A 19,727-nucleotide genomic window follows, 5' to 3' on the forward strand; every position below is an offset into this window, starting at 1 on the left:
GTCTCTCTCTCGATTTAATTCAAGCTCAACTACCACGGTTAATTGATGTGGCAAGAACGGCATGATAATTCGATCCTGGCATTAACTTACATAATTAATTCTACAATAAGTATAATTAAGTGATAGCTTCGTTAATAATATTATAATATAATTTGTGAAAACTAACAAAAGAATGGCTGAGGTCGTTGGAACTCCCCCGCCCAAGGAGCTACGTATCCTGTGCTTCGACCTTGGCTCCTTTAACCGCACAACGCAGTTCCTGCTGAGCTGTGCAGGCGTCTTCGTCCTGTACATTCTCTATGGTTACATGCAGGAACTTATCTTCACTGTAGAGGGATTCAAGCCTTACGGCTGGTTCCTCACGCTCGTCCAGTTCGGCTACTACATCTGCTTCGGCCTGGTGGAGCGCCGCCTGGAGGGACATCGGATGAGTGGAGGATCCTTTTGGAGCAGCAAACCTGTGGCCCGTTGCATTCCCATCAGCACGTACCTGGTGCTGGCCGCTCTCACTCTGGGCACCATGGGACTGTCCAACTCCAGTTTGGGCTACTTGAACTACCCCACCCAGGTGATCTTCAAGTGCTGCAAGCTCATCCCCGTGCTGGTGGGCAGCATCCTCATCCAGAAGAAGCGCTACGGAGTGCTGGACTTTGCGGCAGCCACCTGCATGTGCATCGGATTGGCCTGGTTCACGCTAGCTGACTCCCAGATGACGCCGAACTTTAATCTGCTGGGCGTGGCCATGATATCGGGCGCCCTGCTCTGCGACGCCGCCATCGGAAATGTCCAGGAGAAGGCCATGCGGGAGCACAAGGCGCCCAGCAGCGAAGTGGTCTTCTACTCGTACGGCCTGGGTTTCGTCTACCTCTTCGTTATAATGCTGGTTACCGGTCACTTCTTCAGTGGATTGACATTCTGCCTGGATCATCCGCTCCAGACCTTTGGCTATGGCTTCTTATTCAGCCTCTCCGGCTACCTGGGCATCCAGTTCGTCCTGGCTCTGGTGAGGAGCAGTGGGGCTCCCATAGCGGCCACAGTGACCACAGCTCGCAAGGCGGTGACCATTGCGTTCTCCTTTATCCTCTTCAGCAAACCCTTCACCATGCAGTACCTGTGGTCTGGCCTGATCGTCGTCCTGGGCATCTATCTCAACGTCTACAGCAAGCGGAGCAAGTTGACGTTAGCCGATATCTGGCGGAGATTCATGTGGTTCGCCAGATCCAAGGATGCACGGTCGCCGCAATGCAAGTTTCTCATCGAAGTTTAGTTAGAATACAAAAAATTGTAATTTTAAGTCAATTTTGAAACCCAGCTCTAAGGTGACAAGGGTTTCGGTTTAAATGTACCTCAACCATGTTTAGTTAGAATATTCAAATTAGTCACACAATTTAGTCGAATTCGAACAACTGTTTGACGCTTTTACCTAATTTTATATATGTTTTATTTATAAAAAAAAGAAAAAAAAAAACGTAAACCAGTACAGCCGAGTGTTTGACCCACGGAATACCCGGCGTATGTTATTGGGTGCTTCTTTACAACTTTGCCATCTGAATATTGAATATATGGGAGGTATATCCAACTTATACAGTATTATTTTTTTGTTATTTAACCAGAAGAGTACACTTAATCTGTCTGAAGTCTCTTTAACTCTATGTCCCAAATTTAATGGATCACGCTTTTATAGTTTCCGATCATGAAATTTAAATTGATAGATTATGAATATATATGTACATATATGAATTTCATATACCCTTTTGCTCAAACATTACTGGGTACAAAAGTATGAGAAGATCGTCTGCAATGAATTTTGTTTGCTCTAGAGACAAGTGAAGAAGTATTGAGAAAGAGACTCTCTTCCACGTGCGACCAAACAACATTTTCGAAACTAAATACATATGTTTAAACACCCAAATTTTAGCAAAAAATTAGTATAATACACCAACCTGAAGATACTATTTAAATATTTAACTATAGTCGACGATCACACTTAGCAGTTTCTAGACTCCCTCACGGATATACCATTCCTAAAAAGCAAAATCTAAATAGTATAGGTGGCAAAGAATTAAAATCGTATACCAGTATCCACCAGTATCACCCAATGTCAACGTTTAACCAGCTTTCATAAAATCAACTAATCTTTTATCAAACCAATCGAGCCCACCAATGCAAACATTTATTCAGCTGTTATTGGATAATGCAAATGCAAATAATTCTGATTTTGGATCGTTGTACTTTGATACCAGAGTGGGTTCTTAAAAAGCCTTGGCTTTAGTCTTCTTTAATATATTTTCATTATTTAATAACAAGTAGAAAAACCTTTGTGCTTAAGCACAAATTAATTAATACGAATATATTTGACTAATATTGAGAAACTTACCTTAGAAGCTTTTTATGGCAACTAAAATAAATAAATATCTATCTGCAACAGAAGGGGGATAGATAGTTCCAATCTATAACAAAGCAAAAGTGTGGCTTACAAGACTAGATCAATTCGTCTGATGGTGCTCACGACAAGCCTTCTTCAGTGGGCTGCATTTTTCTGGTCAAAATTAAAAGTTATTAATATTTCAAAAGCTAAATTATAGCGTTTCTTAAGCACGCTATTGGCACTAAAACAAAGCCTACTTTTTGGAGGCTGCCAACAGAGCTCCTTAAAAGAGAAATGAAATCTATTTTGTGGCCTAGAACCCTATGTTAACCCTATTTCTACAATCTTATCTAAATCTATTAAAAATATATTTCTTAAGAACAAATATATGTATACTTTTCCCAAACAAAACAAAAAACCCTAAAACACAGAGTTGCGAAAATAGTCAGTAATTTATTTATTCGGTAAATGGGTAATATCTTTCAGATACCCAATGATGTGAAATCTGTTGGTATTTGTTAAACAAAGTGAAAGTGTTGCCCCCCCAAGAAAACCCCAAATCCTAGTTGCTCAGTTGCGCAGGAGCGTGTGCAGCCGGATGACGGCCCGGTAGTCGTTGTGCGACAACTGGCCACGCTGCGACCGCTGGAGCACCCGGTTGAGGCGCTCCACGGTGTCCGAGTTGGAGGTCATCTTGAACAGGTCATCGAGGTACTTGAGCGATTCGCGGGACCAGAACATGGACGGTTTGTTGGCGTCTTTGTTGATGCTGCCACCGCGCTCGTTGCGTTCCATTTCGGCCAGCAGGTGGACGCATTCCGGATTGAGAGTCTGGCGGAGCTGCAGATCAGCGCGGGCCCGCTGCTGGGGATTATTGAAGGGCATAACATGTGTGGATTGTGGGCGTCTAACTTGATGCTGCTGCTGCTGTTGCTGATGATGTTGCTGCTGCTGTCTATGATGTTGCTGATGCTGCCTCTGATGTTGCTGCTGCAGGCGTTGTTGTTGTTGCTGGTTATTCTGCTGCTGCTGGATGATATTTTGAAGCTGCTGCTCCTGGTCGTGTTGCTGCCTCATCATATTTTGAAGCTGCTGCTGCTGCTGGGTTTGCTGCTGCAGCAACATGGCCTGCCGCTGCTTCTTCTTTGGCATCTTGGTCGGTGGCGGTGGCGGGGCCATACGCCAGGCCGGCGGCGGTGGCGCCGTTGGCGATGGAGCACGCTTAGGCGGCGAAGGTGGCGTCTTCTTGGCCTGCAATCCCAGCAGAATGGGATCCAAGTGCAGCGAGGGCAGGCGATTCTTCTGATCCAGACGACAATAGCTGTTGATCAGGGAGTCGTAGTTCGGATGCGGATACGCGGTAAATATCATGCGCCAATGCTCCTCGATCTCGTTGCGGAGCTCGGGCGTGGCGTTCTCATCCGGCGAGAAATCGTCCACCAGACGCCGCAACAGGACCACCAACTGATCCAAGTGGGTGTTGCCATTGAGGAGGCCCGCCTGGCCCACCAGAATCATGTTCAGCTGGCGGCGCTTCTTCTCGGCCATCTTGTAGCCGTTTTTCGTGTTCATATCCTCCAGCTCCTTGATGCGCAGGTAGTGGCTCTTGGCGTTGCCCAGATTGCTGGCCAGACTGTTGATTCCGTCGCGCAGAAAGCGGATCAGCACATCGATTCTCTTGGGCGGCTTCTGGCTCTGGAACTCGATTGTCTTACGCTTCACCTCCTGGTGGCGTCGCAACAGCTTCAGCTGCAGGTTCTCCTGGTGTTCCTTCAGCCCATATATCACGAGGACGTAGCCGTAGTCCTTGAAGTCCATGCGCACGCTCACCTGGCACTGCTTGGCGGTGTCGGCCAGGAAGGTACGTCCCTCGGGACTGAAAAGATACTCGGATTGATCGCGTGCCATTATGATTTTTCCCTCGGAAGGAATATCTCGCAGCTCCTCAGGATCGTCAGCCCGTTGTTGCTTGTTGCTGTTGCTGCCGCTGCTGGTGTTCACGCACATGGAGATGCCCTGGCTGTTGGAGGACACCTCGAAATCGTCGTCGAGGGATCCGCCCAGGGGAATGACATCCGGTAGATTGGCCAAGGGATGATTGGAGGGTAGAGTCTCTCCTTTGTCCTCGGTAGTCGTCGAGCTGGGCACCTCAAAGTGCTCGGAGAAACTGTAGTTTGAGTCCGAGTCCAGCTCATGGGAAGCCACCGGTGGCTTGGCGGCCATCGTTGCCTCTGTATCCTGAGTCTGAGAATTGCTGGTGATCTCCTCCTGTTGAATGGAAGCGGCTTCATCCTCGCCAGCAGCCACTGATGAAGCATCTTGTGCAGCCTCATTGTCCACAGGTGCTTCCCTATCGGGTTCCTCCTCACCAACAACTGGGTTTTCCCTTTGCTGGTCTGGTGATTCCTCAGCGGCGGAGACCTCACCTCGAGCCGCCTTCGCCTGATCGTTGGGCACATAGTCATGGGCAAAGTATACCTTTGATGGTAGCTCCATCAGAGCTAAGCTGGACTTCCGTTTGGTGGCCTGAGGTCTGGCCAAATTCACTTTGATAAGGAACCTGGAATAGTAGCTATTCTTGGGCATTTGCGGGCTGCTCCACTGGAAGTGGAAGGGAGTCTCTAGGGCATAAAAGCTACCCAGATCACCGAGATCGCCCAGGGGTCCACTGCGATCCCTGTAGATCTTCTGGTGCGACACAATCTGACTCGTGTAGTTGTTGCTGCGAAAGTCGCCAATGCGCTGGCGACAGTTCTCGAAGAGATGGCCACGTCCGGCACAGAAGCTGCATTGCTTCACCGTGTACTGCACGCGGCTATTCAGTGCCACATTGGATCGAGTCTGTCGGGAGAATCGGGAAGGAGGAGGATTAGGCCTTATAGTTATGGGAAATATGTTTGTCTGTCTGGCTTACCGTTGAGTGATAGCGACGCCACTTGTCCGGGCACTGATCCGTGCCGTGGCCACGCATCTTGCAGAGCTGGCACACCAGGCGGCTGTGGAAGGAGCACTTGTTGCACTGCTGCACATAGATGGCCTGCCTCGATCCGCACTGTGAAAGGGTAGAAGTAGGTATGGGAAGAGTTTATTTACTGACTTCTTTTGCTTACCCCAAAACAAATGGCATTGGGACAGCGCGGCTCGGCATGTCCCACGACCCCGCACATGAAGCAGATGAGCGGCTTGCGCGGACGCGGGCACTTGGAGCGCACGTGGCCCATCTCGGCGCAGTTGGTGCACTTTGCATGGGAACGAGCTCGCATCACCGGAAATCGATCCGCATTGCTGATCCTCCACTCCTGCCGATGCGCTGAAATCGGGAAAATATATCAAGAAGGTTCTTTGGGAATTCTCCTCTCCACTCACCACTCATGGACCTGTGCAGCTTGTGGACGGAGAAGTGCTCGCCATGCCAACTGTCGTCGTAGAAGCGGCGCATCTCCTCGTTCCAGCCTATGAGTTGCCCGCCACTCGGCAGACTCTCGTCGTCCGTAATGCCTGGCAGATTGTGTTCCACCTGGATCTGTGGCTCTTCCATGGTCACATCCACATCATTTTCCTCGGGATCAGCTTCCTGAAGCTCGTTGGAGGTATCCATAGACTCCTCCACAGTGCTGTCTGCGATTTTGTCCCGAGAGTCCTCCTCGTCGGAAATGTAGCCGCTGGCATCCTGCTCTTGGGCATGGGAGGCGGAATCCATGCGCTCGAACACGGCAGCTATGCGGTCCGTCGTGGCGTCCCGGAACTCTGCCTCGCCCTGGGAGTCCGCATCAGAGCCAATGGAACAGGTTTCGAGGGCTTCACTACTGGATGGCTGCTCCCTGGCCAGTCCCTGCTCCTGCTTGAGCAGTCTCTCTGCAATTTCCCGGGCACTCGGCAGCTCATCCTCCGCCGCGGACTCCGAGCTGGCCTCCTGGCTGGCCGAGAGCACTGGCTTTTTGGCTCGAGCCGCCTTCCTTGGATTCTCCTCGGAACTGCGCCTGGTGCTGATCCTGCGTATCTTGCGCTTGCACCGCTCCACGGCCATGCCACGGGCAATGCCCGGCACACCGGTGGAATGGACTCCGTCATCGCTGTCCGTATCATTCTCGCCGTCCTCGTTGTTCGCCGACTCCGAATGGCTGTGGTTATTGGCCGAAAAGGAGCGCTTGCGCAGACGTTTGGTCTTTTGGACGCTGGGCTCCACAACCTCCTCCACGGACGCGGAGCTGTCGGAGGGCGAGTCAACGCTGCGTATAATCGTGGGCGTTACTTTGGGCTTGGCCTTCGAGTAGATGCCGCTCTCGGTGAGATCGGATTCGCTCTCGTAGACATCCAAGGCCCTGAACTGCTGCTCATCGTCCACGCGATAGTTCTGCTTGATCTCATCCAAGCGCGAGGGCGGAATAAATTCGTATTCCGATGAGGTATCTTGGCATTGAGGGGTTGTCTCCAGATCGACTGCCGCCTCCTCCTCCACCACAGGTGCCTGCTGCTCCTCCTGATCAGCCTCAGCACCAGCCTCCGCCTCCCTTATGGCATTCTCGGTGAGCACCAGCAGGTCGTCGTCATGGGCCTTCTCTCGTTCAGCCAGCAGGCGGCTGGTGTCCTTCTGAACTATGAAGTCATCGCTGGACATGACGGAGCTGCAAGGCGAGTGCAAGGATGGTGTCACGATCCCGGTCACCGCTTCCACAACCAACGGCTCAGAAATGCACGACGAGCTCATCCTTACATCCGCCGAATCCATGGCATTCTCCTCGTGATACACCTCAGCTGCTGTTGCGGTTGCTGCGGCTGCTGCTACTGCTGCTGAACTGGTGCTGGGCTGCTCGTTGTCGCTGGCATCGAGATCGATGACAGGCACTGGCGGCAAGGGAACAAGCACCACATCATCGGAGGAGTTGCTGACGTCACTCTCCGCCAGATCCACAAACTCCACGGGTGCCGCATTGAGCTGCCTGCGCTGCTTCTTGTTGGCCTGAGCCTGCTTTGATTTCTGTTTCTTGGCCGCCAAACGCTGCATCTGCTCCAGCTTCCGATTGGCCTTGCCAAAGGGTCCAGGACCAGGTTGCTGTTGCTGCTTGTTCTGCTGTTGCTTATTCTGTTGCTTGCCCTGCTGCTGCTGCGGTTTATTCTGCTTTTTGGGCGAGCAGTTCGGTGGGATGGCCACCAGGAGCCTCTGGTCGAAGCGTTCCTCCTCGTAGGCTTCGTGGTTTGCTTTGGTGGCTGTGTTGGTTGGCTGTCCTTTGGGCTTTTGTACTACTGGCGACCGAGGGGGCGAAGGTTTCTGTTGTGGCTGCTGTTTTGTCTGTTGGTTTTGAGGTTGCTGCTTTGGCTTTTGATTATTTTGTTGTTTAGATTGCTGTTTTTGTTGCTGCTTTTGTTGCTGATTTTGTTGCTGTTTTTGTTGCTGTTTTTGATGCTGTTTTTGATGCGGACTTTGTGGCTGCTTCTGATTTTGCTGTTGGTTTTGTGGTTGTTTTGCTTGTGCATTTTGCTGCAGCTGCCTTGGAGATTGATTTGGGGTTTTAGGTTGGTTGGGTGTCGTCCCCTTCTTCGGCGAAAACGGTGGGCTTTTCTCAGCGGGAGGAGCTTCAGAAGCTAGGAGAGAAAAAGGAAATTAATTAATTACAAAATTAAGTAGACAAAAGAGTGGTTGAGACACTTATTGCATTATTCACAACTTCAAAAATAATAAATAATCTTTCTACGTTTAAATAAAAACTATTATTCTCCATATTAAGCATAAAGAAACCAAGCTCCCAAGACAAAATACCCTTATTTCTTTAGATTATTTCCAAAAATAATGTCTTTGAGTCAACATTATCTGCCAAAAGCGGATCTCAGCCCAAGAACCTGCTGCCGTTGGCCTATTGAAACAAGGCTAACTGCGAAAACAAAGTTGAAGAATAGCGAAGAAGCAATAGAACAATACCTACAGCTATTATCAATACAAAAGATGTCTGTGTTTGCACATTTGGAAATTTTTTGTGAAACAAAATAAACAAATCCACAAATTCTCTATTGTTAAATTAGAAATACAATGAAAAATCTTGCAGATCATCTTATTGTATCAAATTTGTTTGCATACAAGACTAGTGAAGAGTCTACCTTCCACGTGAGATATGTAGAGCAAACACAGATTGGGCAATTAGACCTAAAGCAACGGAACTTTTCCCTATAAATACAGAGGATTAGGACAGAACTTGTATAGTACTCCAGTAGTTAGACATCAGAGAATCGTAGAGATCTGAAGATGCATTTTCAATTTACCCTCCTCTTCGGTGCGGTGGCTCTCATCGCCACGGTCTATGCATCGACTCCGGCTGCACCCGTCACGCCCACTTCTCCAACCTCGCCGACTTCTCCCACCTCGCCCACTTCTCCCACTACGCCGACATCACCAACCTCGCCCACCTCGCCGACTTCCCCGACTTCGCCCACATCGCCAACTTCTCCCACTTCTCCAACCTCGCCATCGCCAACAACTCCGACCTCGCCGCCCAGTCCCACCTCACCAACAGCAGCAGCTCCAACGTCACCCACCAGCTCCAGCCCATCGTCCAACTCGCCCTCCACACCCACTGACGACTCGTCATCCTCGAACAGCAGCAGCAATGCGGCAAGGAACAGGCGCCGCAGGATGCGCAGACAGCGGAGGCGGGCCGCCGAGAGGCGTCGCGAGAGACGTCAACGTCAACGCCAGCGTCAGAGCCGTTCTCGTGGACGTCGTGCCCGCGTTTAAGGAATGCAAAGCGAAGACTCTGAGCTCCCAAGGACAACACAACTTAAAATGTTTGCAAAAATGAAATAAAGCCTCTTGATAAAAGCAGTTTCCAAATGCAATATTTTGGGCTTACAATTTAAAAAGTTTTTAATGAATAATTAAGGTACGTCCAAGTGCTAGACTGCCCAAAACACTGTCTAATTATGAATTTGCGGACACTTTAATAGCAGGGTGGGTTCAGCAAGTGACTTAGGCGCGCATTGACTATATCCCGGGCGTCCACATCGCCCAGGCTGTAGCCTTGGTCGGCCAGCTGCTCCAGCTGATCCTCGCTAATGTGAAAGATGACAAACGCCTCTGCCTGCAGATCCGATCGATTGGGCCACAGTAGAACACGCACCGCTGTGCGAAACTCGTCGATCGCCCCCCTGATCAGCTGCTGAGCCTCGGCCAGCGGCACCATCTCCAGGCCCTCCTCCGACCCATTCGTCTGCTGCACCTTGAGAGCCTGCTCCAGGCGCCCCACCAACCGCATAAACACAAATCTTCGGTAGCGCTCCTCGAAATGCTGCCGTGGCATATTGTGGCGACTCATCTCCCGATGGACCAAGGCCGAGATGATAACGGCATCCACACAGGAGCCCATTACGTGCACGGTGGCAATCAGCACAATGGCGGAGAGCAAGTACTCCACGAATCGCTTGTTGAGCTCCTCGCACCAGAAGAACATATCTCTGCCGTGGCACACAAGATTGTAGTGGAGCAGGCACACGACGCACACAAGGTCCACGGTGGCCAGGGCCAGGGTATAGTGGTTGAGTTGGCTGAGCCACCCAATAAGCGCCTCTAAGCGGCCTGCCAAATGCCTCAGAAAGCACGTCATCGTCAAGGAGATAATTTTGAAGGCAAGCCAAAAAAAATGGTTTTCAAAAGGGGTCCAATAGGAATTTCAACTTGAAAAGACAGTCTGACTGTTGGGAAAAAGTAGGATTCAACCTAGGTACTGGTGGGCACCGAACTTGACGATTGGAGCGGGCCAACAAGAACTAACAGGAAAAGTTCCTGCACAAAGCACTGGAACCAGGCGAAAGAGAAAGCTCCAAAAGTTATGCAGACAAAAACTGATGCAATTGTATTGAAAATATATTAAATTAAAGTGCTATTTTATATAAATTCGCGCATAATTTATACCTAAGTAGATAAATCTACATGCATATTACTACAATAAGACTTTAAAACCTCTTCAACTGATTAACTTCATTACTCACCTGGGTTTGTTTTGTTTGGTATCACCCGTTGCTCCTCCTCTGGGCTCTTCACCTGCCCCTCCGTTTCCTCCGTCCAGTAGCGAGGCTTCTGCCGTCCCTGGTTGTTGATCACCCGCATTTCTGAGACAAAACGCTGGGATGGCTGCTGACCGGATGGCGGGTTCTTCCTCTGCTGCTGCATCGAAGGCGGTGGCATGCTCCTGGCGTCCGCATCCTGGTCGCTGGGTGGCTGTTTTTCCAGCATCAGCTGATCCGCAGCACCTTGCTCGCCACCTCCATCGCTGTAGTGGATCGAGGCGTAGAGAATCGATTCTAGCTCGTTCAGGCGTTCGCTATCCAGTTCTTCCAGCTGCAGATCGGGAAAAAGATGTTATGACTGCTTCAGGTGCATTATGGAAACTACCCACATCGGCCATCGAGTGCTTCTTTGTTTTCCCTTGTTTTGGCTTTCGTTTTTCTTGCGCATTGATAATTTCTTTTTTTATTGAGAAAAGAGAGCACGTTGATGGAAGAGTACTAGAGATGGCCCTATCTAAAAAACGAGCTGTTATCGATGCAGTGATGGCACTCTAGCGGGTAGTTCCGACGACAATCGATAGCTGAAAAAAGCTGATAACCTTTTAAATTAGTTATTTTTCTTAAAAAATTAAATTATAAATTCATTTAAGGCATATTAAAATTATAGGAAGTAAAGTAAAAATAAATTTGAGTACGTCTTTAAAGTGAAAGTAATTTAATTAACAAGAACGTCTGACACTATACATACTTTATTTATATTACAATAATTTACAAAATTTTCATTTAAAAATTGATTTTTAAATTAATAAAGTATTGGATTTTCATTTGAAAATATTTAAATTAAAATTAGTGTAAAAGTATCCCCCTCATTCGATAGCCCTGACATTGTTATCGATAGTGGGTGTCCACCGATTGCGATACGAAGAAAGGCAACTCTAGCAGCCGGGCCACGTACAATTTACTACAAAAAATAACAAGATTTAATAGCACATAAAGAACAATGTAAGTTGGCTTATAATCAGTTGAATTAATTGCAAAACTAACTAGCTTTGGGTCGTGCAGCATGGATACGATGACTCGCTACGTTTCGCCCGTGAACCCGGCCGTTTTCCCTCACCTTGCGACCGTGCTCTTGGTCATCGGCACTTTCTTCACCGCCTGGTTCTTCATCATCGTGGTGTCGCGGAAGAACCTGAAGGATAACTCCAAGGAGAGCTCGCTCATCAAGGAACTGCTGATCAGCCTGTGCGCGTCCATATTCCTGGGCTTTGGCATCGTGTTCCTGCTACTAACCGTCGGTATTTACGTATGAAATTAAGGCTAATCATCACCATTCCGAGTATAAAATAAACCTAAAGCTGTCCGTGGGCGTGAACGTACAACATGAGGCCTTCTTTTTATTTACGTTTATTGTAATTTCAATTTCAAAGATTCAATTTTGCGCTTAAAACAATGTCGAATATATATATTAACGCTAACATATAAATCGTCTAAACGTGCACACACTTCCCCCGCTGCCATCTTTACCCGGCCAGACCGGCCTTCTGTCTGCACTTCTGCATGGTGGCCCGCAGGATGAACTGCTTGCGGGACAGCTGGCGAACGTGCTTGAGGAAGGTCTCCAGGTCGATGACACCGCCGCGCAAGCCCTCGCCCAGGTAGTAGATGGCATCCTCGGTGGCAGCTTCGTCGGCATAAGCATTAAGTAATCTGCGAGGGTAGACGAGCCATTATATCTCTCTAGACATCCCGTTTAGAAATCACTACTCACTGTCGGTATAGCGGCGCTGTGGTGGTCACTGCCTCGTCCGGATCTATGGCCTCGGCGCTCTCCAGCGCCTCCAGGCTCTTCTCCAGCTCCTGCTCCTTGTCCTTCAGCACACTGATGTTCTTCTGTAAGTCTACATGTTCGCGCTCGAGTCGCGAAATGATGGCATCAATCTTGGCGCTGCCCTCCACAAGCTCCTGTTTGGTGCGATTCAGCGTTTCGATTTCGGCCTGATACTGATTAACCTTCTCCTGGATGCGACGGCGTAGTTTATCCTCTACGGCACTGATTAGTGATGCTTTGATGTGCTCCTCGGTAATGGTGCCCGTGGAGCTGGCATTGGATGAGGGGTTCTATCGGAGTACAGAAATTTAGCTCGTTTTGGATGCTTTTGATCGATGTTTTGAGATTCTTACATAGCCCCCTGCTGGTGGGTAGCCACCACTACCACCGGGTGGCTGCGGGAAATTCATATAGGGCGGATAGGGTCCGGCCGCTGGTCCAGGGAAACCTGCGCCGCCTCCAGGCGGATAGGGTCCATAACCGGAGCCAGTGGGATACGGCGGAAAGTTGCCGCCGGCTGTGGGATATGGCAGAGCCGAGCTGCTGCCGCTCGGTCCTCCCGGCTGAGGCATGAAAGCTGAAAAAGAAATAAGATAAAAGGTTATTAGGGAAGACAACTGAATTGGGGGAATAAACATTATTCCTGTTTCCGATTAAGATAAGATACAAAGGAATCTAAATAAATAAAAGACAAAATACCTATAAATGCAATTAAAGGTATTCGTTACTCACAGTTCGGCGGATATGGCGATGTAATTTGTTCCTTAGGCTTTGAGTAGACCGGCGGATGATCGCCGAAGGTGACGATCATCACCTGGATTAGCGACAGCAGGTCGGAGGAGTGCGGCTGCCAGTCGTGCAGGTACGGCAGGTAGACCTTGCCATTGTGATCCACGTACATGGACACCTTTATCTGCATGGTGGCCGTGGGCCTGACGAAGCACATGGGTGCATTCTGGGGATGCGTGTCCATCAGCCATATACAGATGGGAATGTAGTAGGTGTTATCTGCGATACAAAGAGAATACGTTTACATCACAATGTGCGCGAGTATGGGGACATAATAGGGTGTTTTAGTTACTTTTGTAGACCACGGGAATAGTGCCCTGCAGGGTGAACAAATCCTTGCTGGTGCCATCGTTGAAAACTGTAGATAAAGAGATCGTTGGGGGTTATCTTGGCTTTCACCTGGGGGGCTGCCGAACTCACTGAACTTCTGTAGGTCGTAGGTCAAGCTGCGGTACGTCGTGACCACATCCATAACGTCCTTCTTCGTGGCTCCCACATATTTGTACTGCAAAGGATATGGATTAATAGATGTATTTGGTCAATTGCGTTGCGTGCAAAAGAACCCAAGACAATGAGAAAAGCCAATCCCAGAGAGTGGGGCTATGACTCATCTGCGGGGGCCTCACCTTTGAGAGATATTTTGTGATTTGTGTCTCCTCGACCGCGGGCATTATCGCGTTATGGTTGGCAAACTAGGACCGTATTCCGACTATTGCATTAAATTACAAAATTTACTTGTAGCACTCGAAGGTAATAATAAAAGATAAAGATAAATAGCTAATGTCACTATCGATAGTATCGACATTTTTGGGGAAGGTATCCAACATCGATATCTTTATCGATATTAAAAGTGCGATAAAGTCAAAAGTATCGTATTATTCTAAATGTAATAATAATAAAAATGTAACAAATAATAAAAATAGATGATAGATACAAGATAATTTTGACAGCAGTGAAAAAAGCAAAAAACCCTTAATTTTTGTCGTTGTAGAGTTGCCATTGAGTTTTGGTCGATAGCCAGTGTTGCCAGACTTAATAATCGTTATCAGAAAGAAACCGTTAAAATTCTTATTTAAAGAACATAAAATGATAAATTAGAACATCTTCCCTTAGAACATAAAGTGGAGTAAACCTTGTGATTGTTATTGTAAAAAATATAATTCTAAATTCTTTGCTTATTCTAATGAAATTTAAAAATAGTAAATATGAAATACATATTAAAAATTAGCATAGAATTCGTAAAAGTTGCAATGAAAGTTGTCTTTTTTATTTTGTAACATGTGTCTGACCTCAGTTTTACATTTAAATCCTACATTAATATATCACCTCCTCTAAGTTTGCCTCTTACTTCTCTGGTTCATTTAAAAGTTGAACTCATTTATTTCATTTGGATGTTCTCTTGGATTCTTTCAAGAAATTAATGTTTTCGAAATAAAGATAAATCGTGTGGCTTTAAGTGAACCGAACACAGAATCTGAATTTAAAGCTTAACATTCTTGAATTTATTACACTTGTCCCTCAAGCGCCTGGTGACTTTAATTAACCAAAATCGTGTTCCGATCAAAGCCCTCGGGCTAGGCTCTTGCTACAATTAATACAATTAATCCAAAAACGTGCCATTTACTGCCTGGCTTATCTCTGCAAAACAAATCCATGTACAGAGACCCATTGCTCCACTCGTTAAGCCTAATTGTGGCCACAAATTGGCGCGAGTCGTTAAACTTTTTCGAGGCACTTTGTCGCGAATTTCAATTCCGTTGCGGATTCCGGCTTTGACAGTAATTACGTCCAATGTCTCAAGTTCGCGCACATAAAATTTCGATTCCAAGGAAGGTCAGATCTAATGCCTTTTGTTACTGTTTGCCTTGCTGATTGATTTCTGGCCGAAGCGCAATCAATGAGCCAGTGAACACTTTACAGTAGCAGAACTCTATCATTAAGGGTAGATCCGTGGCCGTGGCACTGCTGGGAATTTTTTAGGGTATTGCTAGGTATTTATGTAAATTTTTCAATCGATTTTAGGACGGTGTATCAATGAAAAATATTCAATTTAAATTAAAACTAATAGAGATATAATTTTTAAAACGGGGTAGATGCAAACAATAAGAATTTGATCTTTGAAAAAAAAATTTGATCATTACAATGAATAAGAATAAAATGAGTTATTTTGTTCATTATACATATATAACAAAAAATTATAATATTATTAGGAAATTAAAACTATATACTTAAAACTATATATATTTTCAAAAACCAATTCCCCAATTGCATAAATGAAGCATAAGTTCTGATTAATTTAGAAGGTTATTGGAATTAAATTTTATTTATTTTTGTAACCCCAAAATAAGTTTATTTAAACCAACCCAAGACCAACAATTACGTAATAAACTATACCTTTCACATCACTGGGTATAGATGGCTTCGGTTGGATGGAGTTTTTTTTGGTGGAATGGCAAGTGCTTTTGGGCAATTGGCTTCTTGTGCGCTTTGCCTTCGGCAAAAAAAAATATATAACAAAAAAATTGTTGTCTACGTGTACTTGAACTCGCTCCAAGAGCTCGGCTGAGGTTCAAATCAGAAGTGAATACACATAAATCACTTTGGGCACACTCTTCTGGCTGGCTGGCTGCCGATTACTCATACGCCTGGTGGTCGCTTTTAATTAGCCAACGCGATTCTTATCACAGTTGGCTACTGGCAGTTGCTGGAAACCAACCTGAAGCTACTCTAACTCTTGGCTGTGCACGGAGAAAAAGATTCGATAAAAATATATTACAAATATATTCGTAATTTTTTACTATTTCAGCTTTTTAAATTTTATATGTCAGTTAAAAGACATTAAAATAAATACCTTAGGTTTAGGTTTTATTAAAGAAAGCTCTTAAAATTATATTATTAACTTCTAAGGAATTTGTAGGCTTTTTATTTATAAATTTAGACTTTGAAACTTTTATTTCTATAACTTATTCTCTTCCAAAAAAATCTTTAAAAACCTATAAATATTTTCTGTGTGCCTCTGTAATTGCCTGCCTTTTGTAAACTTGATTTTCTTAACCGCGTTGACCTCCGGCCAGCTGTGTTTGCTGTTGCTGCTGCTGCTGCTTCTTCCATCGCCGCGATCATAATGATAATCATGGTAATAATCGTGGTAATAATGATCGCGTTCATCGGGTCTTTGTGCGCGTCCGTCCGTCTATTCTCTCTTTTGGCTGTGAAATCTTCTAGACCGCGTCCCAAGGCCACGCAAATTACAACAAAGCTCCGGGGGCAGCAGCAATTGAGTTCATTATCATAATAACCCATTGACCAACTAACTGTTGTAAGTCTTAGCCGTGAAAAATGGCCGTCTTGGGTTTCACCTGGGTTTCAGAATCGAAAGTATAATGATATATGGTACGTACATATATGTACGAGTTCGAGGACCACCCACGCGGAGATCGGATCTCGCTCAGAAGTCATCAATTTTGTCAACTGAAATCCACGGCCCGATAAATCACTTCACGCCTGCCAATGACTTTTAATGAGCAACCACCGCCTGCCGCCTCCCTCCACCTTGTGAGCTTTGCGGATTTAATTAAAACAATTTCAGCGCAACACTCTAAGGTCGAGTACTCCGAGTACTTGACCCAAACAAACTCTCCGGCGAGAAGTTCTAGCTTGATGGATCCGTTTCGGCGTAATGGACTCGCGCTCAAAGCGGAAGTGGGCAGGCAAAGCCCCGGCTAATTGGCTGCCATTATGTCTTTACATTTTTATAAATAGGAAATCTTCGCTCCGCGAATCGAGATTTATTTTCAGAGTACTTATATAGCTTGGGGGTTCTAAAAATAACGCCTAACGAGCGCGAGCAAACAAAATAATAGACTAAAAATAAAGTCCAATCAAGAGAACCGATTTAATTAAACTGTCAGTGAATTCCAAGCGATGACCGCAAAAGAGAGTGCCCAAAATCCCCGGATAATTCCAGGGAATCCATCTGTATCCCAACATATTATTAATTATTATTACACTTCATTTATCCGGCCCAGTGACCTCTTTGGTTCGACTGACCAAAGGCGGAACTTCCAAAGAAACTCGAATGTAATGCTATTTAATGCTGTTTATTATTATGCCATAAAAACAATAAAAGCCATGCGAACAAAAGCCCAGCGCAAGAATCAATAATACACCTGATGCTGCCATGACACGACATATATATGAACATAAATCCAAAGGTATCTTCGGTACCAGCCCCCACCACTGACAATATCATTAGCAACAAAGAACGAATTTCTGCCAGCATCACTTTGCAGCTATTAATGAACAATACCCAAGACATTGGAAAAACAAAACATATCCAAGAACAAATAAATACGTGGAAATATACACACAAAGGCATGAAAATAATATTCAATAAGATGCTTGAACTTTGGGCATTTCATAGATGTATTTTTTATTGAATAGAGCTGATAATAGTAATTTAATAACTGGAGCTGGGAAGTGAGTTAAATTAAGAGAGAATATTATCAAATATTCTTAATATCAAATAGTATTTGTATCAATTAGATAAAGAACATTAAACATTGTATATTTTATGCTACTTCTAGGCTTATTATTTCTAATAATTAATTACCTATTAATTAAAGTTCTAATTCCTCACAATAATTTCCTTTTTGCGCCATATTTTTGAGGTGATATCAGTAAGCGTGCTATGTTCTCCTCTAGCAACTCCAAATAGCTTAATTATATATTTCAATTTTCGCTGCTAACTTACATTTATAACCTTGGCTTCTTTACGATGTATATTCTCCATAACTCATCTGACATCTTGCATAACATCTCGGGGCAAAAGTTTATGGTTTTCAGGGCGTATCTGGGGGTCACTTCCGGGTCAAGCCCTGCGTTCAACTGCTGCTCCTCCCAATCCGAGCGTTTCTATCGTTTTTATTTTTTTACAAAACGTGAACTCTGCCACTCGTCGAACATTGAAACCATTAATTAGTAAATTGCTTTGTTTTTGTGACAAAATACCCAAAATTGTTCGTGTGCTGCTGCGATGATTAATGGTTGTTTGATTTGTGCGAACTCCGAATTAGCCATCATTTGTGCGGTGAATCGAACAGGGAATTGGATTCGGGGGACGGGTTCTTCCTCCAGGCGAAAAGCTCACTGGTTTGAGAACTCAAAAGATCGGTGGATAAAACCGTAAGCTCCGGTTCCGCATTGTTGGAAAGCAAAAAAAAAATAATATGATCAATCACCGGGAGGCTCTTGAAAAACGCTTTTCAGTTCCAGCTCAGCTCAGAATGTGAAATGAGCTGAGGAAAACCTTCAGTGGCTTTGAGTTTTCTAGAACCCCAAAAAAACCCATTTCAAGTGAACAATAATTTTCGAGCATAATAGCAGCGACGACAGACACAATTACCTAGATTTATTTTTTTAGCGCCGCAGAGAGGGGAAGTAACTCAATGTCAGCCTTACAGGAAGCATTTTCAAAAGTACTCACATAGAGAGCTAGCCCTGGCCGCCTTATCATGCCTCAAAAAATAAAAAATACACAAAATATTATTCCAACTATCAATGGTGTTTGGAATAAAATTAACTGCCATTTGTCTATGTTTATGGCTACTGTTTCGGCGAGTATTATTTTTCGGCTTCAGTTGGCTGTTAGATTTCGCATAAAAGTTCAATTAATTATGGAAACAAATGATCGCGAAATGTTTTCGACTTTGATTTCGATTTCGATTTCGTTTTTGCATCTGCTCGTTAGAGCGAAATTTATGAATGATCATTGGCTTACTTGGGGTTTCCAGTTTTTGATTTAATTTCGAATGTCGTGCACGTAATCACCTAGGCCACTCCATTTGGTTTATATAATTCTATGGCCATTTTGCATTGTAATCTTTGCAGCTAAATGAATCGACTCGGTACACTTTTCTGGCAATTAATGAAGTGGGGAATTATCCATAATCCATCGGCTGGAGCTCCTTTCAAGTGGCAAATTAGAACAGAAGTTGATTGATGCTGATTGAATAAGTTTTGCTAAAGGGGGACTGTGAGTCATCTAGAAATATTAGTCAGCCTTCAAGAGGGTTTTGTAAACTTTTTTAATTAGCAGAAGATCTTTAGGGGAGTTTTATGAAAGAATAATGGATTTGTGACAGTTTGAATTTGAATTTTACCATAAAGTCAAGTCCATTAAGAAATTATTAAATTTATAAAATATTTTATTGAAGTAAAATCGAAATAAATGTCATACAATCTATGAATTTTTATATTTTCTAGCTTTTTATAAAGTTTAAATACAAATTTAAATATTTCCTGCCTTTTTCATATTATTTTAAACTTTCTCAACAGCAAGATTACCCTTTAAACATAACCTTTAATGTCTTACAATCATTAAAATCATATTAAAATTTTTTCCAATTAAAAAATACCCGAATATGTTACCATAATTAATCAAACTGTAAATATGAGTCTGAAAACTTAGTATAACCTGAAAAATCCTAACCTATCACAATAAAATTCCGAGTATCGTTGTAAACTTTGCTGAAAACACAAAAACCCATTTGTCAACATTTTTATTTTAGTCACAATGCCTCGTTGTTTTCCACCGACTCAAACAAGCCACGATAAATTATCAAAAATGCACCCTTTGGCGAGAGGGGGGTACGATTATGTCTTCCCCCCCTCTACCAATCACGATCCACGGTAGCACTTCACTGGTCACATCCGACTACCGCAGTTACTCATCTTTGCGCTCAG

At 45.0% G+C, this 19,727-nt stretch overlaps 5 protein-coding genes across 5 annotated transcripts; 2 read left to right on the forward strand and 3 right to left on the reverse strand.

The window, feature by feature from the left end:
- Positions 1-114: 114 nt before the first annotated feature.
- LOC108078693 (adenosine 3'-phospho 5'-phosphosulfate transporter 2-like) lies at positions 115-1,369 on the forward strand. Its single transcript, XM_017172644.3, has one exon. The coding sequence runs from the start codon at positions 173-175 to the stop codon at positions 1,265-1,267; it is 1,095 nt and encodes a 364-aa protein (XP_017028133.1). The 5' UTR covers positions 115-172; the 3' UTR covers positions 1,268-1,369.
- Positions 1,370-2,801: 1,432 nt separating this feature from the next.
- Zcchc7 (Zinc finger CCHC-type containing 7) lies at positions 2,802-10,888 on the reverse strand. The gene is made up of 6 exons (XM_017172641.2): positions 10,753-10,888; positions 10,346-10,694; positions 5,735-7,951; positions 5,479-5,678; positions 5,283-5,420; positions 2,802-5,209 (listed from the first exon to the last, which is right to left on the reverse strand). Exons 1-6 carry the CDS (start codon positions 10,759-10,761, stop codon positions 2,939-2,941), a joined length of 5,184 nt encoding a protein of 1,727 aa, XP_017028130.1. The 5' UTR covers positions 10,762-10,888; the 3' UTR covers positions 2,802-2,938.
- LOC108078697 (uncharacterized) lies at positions 9,139-10,052 on the reverse strand. The gene has a single exon (XM_017172649.3). It carries the CDS (start codon positions 9,958-9,960, stop codon positions 9,298-9,300), a length of 663 nt encoding a protein of 220 aa, XP_017028138.1. The 5' UTR covers positions 9,961-10,052; the 3' UTR covers positions 9,139-9,297.
- Positions 10,889-11,240: 352 nt separating the features above from the next.
- kud (oligosaccharyltransferase subunit 5 kud) lies at positions 11,241-11,747 on the forward strand. The gene is made up of 2 exons (XM_017173141.2): positions 11,241-11,365; positions 11,426-11,747. The coding sequence occupies exon 2, from the start codon at positions 11,427-11,429 to the stop codon at positions 11,673-11,675; it is 249 nt and encodes an 82-aa protein (XP_017028630.1). The 5' UTR covers positions 11,241-11,365; position 11,426; the 3' UTR covers positions 11,676-11,747.
- A 7-nt stretch (positions 11,748-11,754) lies between these two features.
- TSG101 (tumor susceptibility gene 101) lies at positions 11,755-13,779 on the reverse strand. Its single transcript, XM_017173140.3, has 7 exons — positions 13,610-13,779; positions 13,404-13,488; positions 13,276-13,341; positions 12,927-13,202; positions 12,548-12,771; positions 12,135-12,484; positions 11,755-12,073 (listed from the first exon to the last, which is right to left on the reverse strand). The coding sequence occupies exons 1-7, from the start codon at positions 13,652-13,654 to the stop codon at positions 11,887-11,889; spliced, it is 1,233 nt and encodes a 410-aa protein (XP_017028629.1). The 5' UTR covers positions 13,655-13,779; the 3' UTR covers positions 11,755-11,886.
- Between the last annotated feature and the right edge of the window lie 5,948 nt (positions 13,780-19,727).

This window comes from Drosophila kikkawai, chromosome 3L (assembly GCF_030179895.1).
Source record: "Drosophila kikkawai strain 14028-0561.14 chromosome 3L, DkikHiC1v2, whole genome shotgun sequence".
NCBI classification, from domain to species: Eukaryota; Metazoa; Arthropoda; class Insecta; order Diptera; family Drosophilidae; genus Drosophila; species Drosophila kikkawai.

Bases quoted from the DNA above. Each gene is read 5' to 3' on its own strand.
- kud (XM_017173141.2), top strand. From the start codon at position 11,427: ATGGATACGATGACTCGCTACGTTTCGCCCGTGAACCCGGCCGTTTTC.
- LOC108078693 (XM_017172644.3), top strand. From the start codon at position 173: ATGGCTGAGGTCGTTGGAACTCCCCCGCCCAAGGAGCTACGTATCCTG.
- Zcchc7 (XM_017172641.2), bottom strand. The intron at 7,952-10,345 runs GTGAGTAATGAA...TTTCTCTCCTAG, and splicing joins ACCAAACAAAACAAACCCAG to CTTCTGAAGCTCCTCCCGCT. The intron at 5,421-5,478 runs GTAAGCAAAAGA...ACCCTTTCACAG, and splicing joins CCAATGCCATTTGTTTTGGG to TGCGGATCGAGGCAGGCCAT.
- LOC108078697 (XM_017172649.3), bottom strand. From the start codon at position 9,960: ATGACGTGCTTTCTGAGGCATTTGGCAGGCCGCTTAGAGGCGCTTATT.
- TSG101 (XM_017173140.3), bottom strand. From the start codon at position 13,654: ATGCCCGCGGTCGAGGAGACACAAATCACAAAATATCTCTCAAAG. The intron at 13,489-13,609 runs GTGAGGCCCCCG...TATCCTTTGCAG, and splicing joins TCACAAAATATCTCTCAAAG to TACAAATATGTGGGAGCCAC. The intron at 12,074-12,134 runs GTGAGTAGTGAT...CTACCCTCGCAG, and splicing joins ACAGCGCCGCTATACCGACA to ATTACTTAATGCTTATGCCG.